Consider the following 6,000-nt stretch of genomic DNA (forward strand, 5'->3'; position numbering starts at 1 on the left):
CGCTCCGTCTGGGGGGAGGGGGAGGTCGGAGCAGGAGGCTCGGCGCTCGGGAGGGAGCGGGCAGGGGGAGGGGAGAGCGGTGGGGAAGGAGCCGGCAGCCACGGGGCTGGGTGTGTACCTGGAGTGCTGCTGTAGGTGCTGTGGCTCCTGAAGCTGCTTTCCGTGCAGTAACTGGCGTCGTCGTCGTCGTCTTCCATGTCCTCCGGATAATCCGAGTCATCCTCGTCCTCCTCCATCTCCTCTTCCTCGTCGTCCTCGGAATCCTGGGTCTCCTCGGCGTCGCCGTCCTCCTCCTCCTCTTCCTCCTCTTCCTCCTCGGAGACCATGTCCTCCTCCTCCTCCTCCTCCTCGCTCTCGTGGTCATCGTACACCACTTTGTTGACGGCCCTCCGGGCCGGGGTGGTCCGGGCCAGGTGGCCGTGGCCGCCGCCGCCCCCCGTCCTGCCGCCCCCGCCTCCTCGCCCCCCCCGGCCCGGGGTGCTGGTGCTGGGGGGGGCCGACGGCTTCCTCCGGCTACTGCTGCCCCCCCGGGGCGAGCTCAGCCGCGTCTTGGGCGCCACCTCAGCCTGGGCGGCGGCCCACCTGCCCCGGCTACTGCCGCGGTGCCGCGAGCGGAGCCCCCCGATGGGTCCGGACGTGGGCGGCGGCGGCGGCGGCGGCGGGGCCGGGGCGCAGCGCTCCGCAGCGGGAGCCGCGGGCTGCTTGGGCGGCCTGCCCCGCCGGCCCCTCATGTCGGAGCCGAGGCGGCGGGGAGGAGGAGGGGGGGGGGGGAGAAGGGAAAGCGGAGGGGGAGGGGCGGGCGCGAGGGCGGTGGTGGGGGGCGCTGGGACCGGGTGGGGTGGCCGGCGGGCCCGGGCGGGAGGGGCCCGGCCGACGGCAGCGGGTGGAGGGAGAAGGCTCAGTCCGAATTGCTGGGGCCCCACTCCGGATCGCCTTCAGCCGCCATCTTGTTTCTTCCCTCTCGCTCGGTGACTGGGAGAACCGACAGCGGCCGCAGGCCCGGAGCGCGGTCACGTGAGCGGCGCCGCCGACGAGCCTGGGACGGAGCGAGGCCGCGCGACGGCCGCTAGGGGGAGCGCGGGAGCGCCGAGTCGCGGGGGCGGGGGAGCCTGAGGCGCCGGGCCGCCCTGGCGCTCCGGGACCGCGGGCGCTGGTGGCGTCGGGCAGAGGGGCGCGCTGCCCACGAAGGGCCCTCAGCCCGGAGGCCTCGGGGGACAGAAGCACCCCCCACCATCCACCCTGAGGGACTCCTGCCGGAGCCCAGCAGGGCCTTCTTCCCGGGCCTCGCCGAGGGGGGAGCAGGAGAACCCCCTAAATATCATTCCCCATCCCGCCCCCTTTGGGGAAACTGATGCTGACGGAACCTGGGTGTTGCAGCTGAGGAATAGGGGGAGGCAAGCCCCCAAGTGACTGAGGGCGCCAGCATCGGTGGGAAACGAGCCCCCAATAATCTGAAACTCCCGGGCTCGGGGTTGTAGAGCGTCCTGAAACAGATCCACTTGACAACTGCCCGGGGACGGCGCCAGGAGCCACGCCCCGGGCGGCCGACCCTCGGGGTCCCTGCCGAGACTCCCCCACCCTAAAGACCTCGCGCAGACTCGGAGTCGGTCTGTCACCTGTCCCCCGGCCCCGCCTGAAGCTCGACCTCCTCAGCCAAGAACTTGAGGGTCTCTGAGTTTGGGCAGCGGGAAAAGCAGCGTCCCACTTACAGTCGACTTCTCCCTACTGTTTGCGTGTGGTATTGCGCAATGATTTTAATAGCTTTATCTCACCTGCTCGCGGGTTATCCCGGGCCACCAACCCTAATGACGAAGTTCCAATCCCCACCACCCCGCCGATACACCGATTTAGGGACGCTCATCCCCGAGGTGGCGATGAGAGAGAAGGGTTACTAGAAACAACTCATGCTTTTTACCGGAATAGGGGACAATCAAGAAATAATTTGGAGAAAAACAGTTAATGAGATTCTTCCCACCCTTCAGCTTGTTGCAGTCTAGCCTGGAGGGAATGTTACAGGAATGAAAGTTCACACCTAAGTACTAATGGTCAAACTAAAGCCTTCGGTACCATTCAGCTGAACACCAAAGGTGGCACATGCGCATATCTATAGGGACCCAGAAGTAGGTAAAGAAAGTGGGTCAGGCCTGGCAGGTAGGGCAAGATGACCCCTTTGGATAGGTTCTGGCACCCAGAGAACCTGGCTGAGCTGCAGCCATTGCGGCGGTGTGAGGAGTGACCCAGTAGGTGAAAGATCTCTTTATTTCCCTCTGTAATTTTGCGGTTCAAATAAATAAATAAAAAGTTTTTTTTAAAAAGGAAGTGTCTTTATTGCCTAAAAGAGTGACTTTCTGGTCTCTCATTCTCAGTATCTCAAGTAAAATTTTTTAAAAAAAGGTGTTTTAAAGATGGTGGCTGAAATATGGGCCTGAAATGACAGATCCTGAGATTTTTTTTTTTCCAAGAACATGTGGAAATGTGGATTTCTTGTGAAATTTCATCCTCCTTAAATGCTGGCAATTGATGCCAGTGTCTCCAGTAGCTTAAGCGACTGACTGCAATGCCAGCATTCCATGTAAGTGCTGGTTCAAGTTCCAGGTGCACTGCTTCCATCCAGCTCCCTGCCAAAGCACTTGGGAAAGCAGCAAAATTTCTCTATATAAATATCTGTATCTTTACATAGAAAGAGAGCAACAGAGAGATCTATAACTTTGCTGCCTTTCAAATAAATTTTTTAAAGGAGAAGTTTTTGTTTGTTTGTTTATTATTGCAAAGTCAGACAGAAAGGAGGAGAGACAGACAGGAAGATCTTGCTTTAACTGATTCAATCCCCAAGTGACCACCAATGGCCAGTGCTGCGTCTATCCAAAGCCAGGAGCCAGGAACCTCTTCCATGTCTCCCACTCGGGTACAGGGTCCTAAAGCTGGGCTGTCCTCCACTGCTTTCCCAGGCCAGAAGCAGGGAGCTGGATGGGAAGCAGGGCTACCGGAAATGGAACCAGCGCCCGTATATGATCCCTGTGCATGCAAGGCAAGGACTTTAGCCACTGGGCTACCATGCCAGGCCCCTGAAGTTTTACTTCTTTATTTATTTTTATTTTTTATTGGAAAGTCAGATTTACAAGGAGAAGGGGAGACAGAAAAATCTTCCATCTGCAGGTTCACTCTTCTGCTGGCCACAATAGCCAGAGCTGCACTGAGCCAATCCAGAACCAGGAGGCAGGAACTTCTTCCAGGTCTCTGATACAGGTGCAGGGTCCCAAGGCTTTGAGCCATCCTCAACTGCTTTCCCAGGCCAAGAGCATGGAGCTGGAAGGATGTGGAGGAGCCGGGATAAAAACCAGTGCCCAGGGCCCGGCACAGTGGCGCAAGTGGTTAAAGGTCCTCACCTTGCACGCCCGGGATCCCATATGGGTGCCGGTTCTATCCCAGCTTCCCTTCCAGCTCCCTGCCTGTGGCCTGGGAAAGCAGTCGAGGACGTCCCAAAGCTTTGGGAACCTGCACCCGCGTGGGAGACCCGGAGGAGGCTCCTGGCTTCGGATCGGCATAGCATCGGGCGTTGCGCTCACTTGGGGAGTGAATCATCGGACGGAAGATCTTCCTCTCTGTCTCTCCTCTGTATATCCGCCTTTCCAATGAAAAAATAATAAAAATAAATCTTTAAAAAAAAAAAAACCAGTGCCCATATGGGATCCCAGCACATGCAAGGCAAGGACTTTAGCCACTAAACTACTGCACTGGGCACATTTTTTTTTAATGACAACTAAGTCAAATTTTAAAAAGCATTAAAAATTGATCACAATATACACAGTTCAGATAGAGCCCAGGGTCTGCACATTTGCATGTGTCCTTACAATGTGAAGCACAGTTCTGTGTGCTACGAAGAATACACAGATACTAGAAATGAACACAGCCTTCAGGCTTTACATGGGGGAAAGGCATTCACCAGCACTCACCCCAGATATCCCAGCAGCCAGCACACTTGCGTTGCTTAAGAGCGTTCAGTTACAAGCCACAGAGAACTTGACTGGCTCCTATGACTACAAACAGAACGTACAGGAAGAACCATCTAGAATCTTTCGCTCTGTGTGTGAATGGAATCTGGCATGCTCAAGTTGTTGCCTTCTGTCAGGCTCAGAAGCCCAGCATTCCCCAAGCAATCCTATGGCCCATAAAGCCAGCCACTTGTGGTTGTGACAGTGCGTTGTAAAGTCAGCTCCTTGGGCAGATATCCAGAGACGTATGAGATGTCAGGTGGGTGGATCGGGTATTTGGTACGCTCATGTGGGGAGATGATGATAGGAGCATGACTGGCAGAAATAGCTGATCTCAGCTCAGTCTGAGCCCCTTTCCAAGGACGTGGACTCACTGGGTCCACCATGATAGAGCATATGACAATGATTGCCTTCAAAATGGGTCCTCAAGCCTAGTGGTGGCTTGATGGCAGGCCCTTCTCTGGGGGTTCTCATAGAGCACCATGCCAGAGTGAAGGGCAGCCTCAAGCCATTGCCCAGCTTCATAGCCTGTCGACTATGAGCACTGATGAGGATTGCATGATATAAAAAAATATTAATAGGGCCTGGCGCAGTAGCCTAGTAGCTAAAGTCCTCATCTTGCACGTTGTGATCCCATATGGTGCCAGTTCTAACCTCGACAACCCTGCTTACCATCCAGCTTCCTGCCTGTGGCCTGGGAAAGCAGTAGAGGACAGCCCAAAGCACCTGCGTGGGAGACCTGGAAGAAGCTCCTGACTCATGACTTCAGATCAGTGTAGCTCCAGCCTTTGTGGCCGCTTTGGGAGTAAATTATCACTTGGAAGATCTTCCTCTCTGTAAGATGATAATAATAGGGCCTGGCACAGTAGCCTAGCGACTAAAGTCCTCGCCTTGCATGCACCAGGATCCCATACTAGCACCGGCTCTAATCGCGGTGGCTCCGCTTCCCATCCAGCTCCCTGCTTGTGACCTGGGAAAGCTGTAGAAGACAGCCCAAAGCCTTGGGACACTGCACCCACGTGGGAGACCTGAAAGAGACTCTGGGTTCCTGGCTTCAGATCAGCTCAGCTCTGGCTGTTGCAGTCACTTGTGGAGTGAATCATCTGTCTCTCCTGTATATATCTGACTTTCAAATAAAAATAAATAAATCTTTAAAAATGATAATAATAATAAAATTTAAACTTTAACCAAAGAAAAATAGGTCCTACACAATCACAATAGTGAGGGCAGTCTTGAGGGAAGCCCATGATGAGCTGACCATCACTTCAGCCCAAGCACATGGCCAATGGTCATGATCTCAGGAAGCAGACACTGGCTGGGGAAGGAGCTTGACCTACATATATGGGCAACTCTTGTCTGATAAAAGCCTCCCTAGCTGTGAGGATGTTCTGATGAGTATTCATGTTGGTCTACTCTAAGAGGGTCCACCTGTATCCTTTCTCCCAAACTTCCTTGTCAATGATCTAAGTCCACGATGGCCTGAATTGATGTAGAGACTTCTTCTCACACAATAACGAGAATACACCTCAAACTTCCGTCTCCTGGGGGAGATTTTTTGTCACTGTCCCTCCAGCCTGCTTTGAAGCGCAGTGATGTCACTTCTGCAAACCAAACTCAACTGTGGTCTTCCTACATCACTTGGTCACAGAGAGGTCTTCCTAAGGTCATGGTTGAGAACTGAGGGAGTGATGGCTATAAAATGAGACTGAACACGCTTGTGCCACTTCTGTACTTCTTAGAGACCTGTTTGTGCCTGTTCTTATAATATACCACAATCTCTTAAGGAAAGAAGTGCTTCTGGACACACCTTATGGCTAAGTGGAACAGACACTCCATTCAAGCTAAACCATACAAATATATGTTCACCTGGTTTTCACTCTGCCTTGGCCCCAGGTTCAAAGTCAGAGTATCCCACATCAGAGTGCCTGCTTCCAGTCCCAGCTGCTTCACTGCTGATCAAGCATCTTGTTTATAACCACACTGAGAAGCAGGTGGTGGCTTAAGCACT

The 6,000-nt window shown here is 54.4% G+C and overlaps 1 protein-coding gene across 5 annotated transcripts in view; it reads right to left on the reverse strand.

Annotated features, from left to right (window-relative positions):
* Positions 1 to 979, reverse strand: part of BPTF (bromodomain PHD finger transcription factor) — a 111,768-nt gene extending 110,789 nt beyond the window's left edge. For 3 of the 5 annotated variants that reach the window (XM_040989525.1, XM_040989526.1, XM_040989527.1), the window contains exon 1: positions 119 to 978. In XM_040989525.1, coding sequence (XP_040845459.1) covers positions 119 to 731 — 613 coding nt within the window. In that variant the 5' untranslated portion in view covers positions 732 to 978. Of the gene's footprint in view, positions 1 to 118 lie in introns of all 5 variants that reach the window. The other 2 variants (XM_040989524.1, XM_040989528.1) reach the window with 2 other exon arrangements.
* Positions 980 to 6,000: the final 5,021 nt, after the last annotated feature.

This window comes from Ochotona curzoniae, unplaced genomic scaffold (genome assembly GCF_017591425.1).
Source record: "Ochotona curzoniae isolate NIBS_2020 unplaced genomic scaffold, NIBS_Ocur_1.0 contig_523, whole genome shotgun sequence".
In the NCBI taxonomy this organism is placed as follows: domain Eukaryota; kingdom Metazoa; phylum Chordata; class Mammalia; order Lagomorpha; family Ochotonidae; genus Ochotona; species Ochotona curzoniae.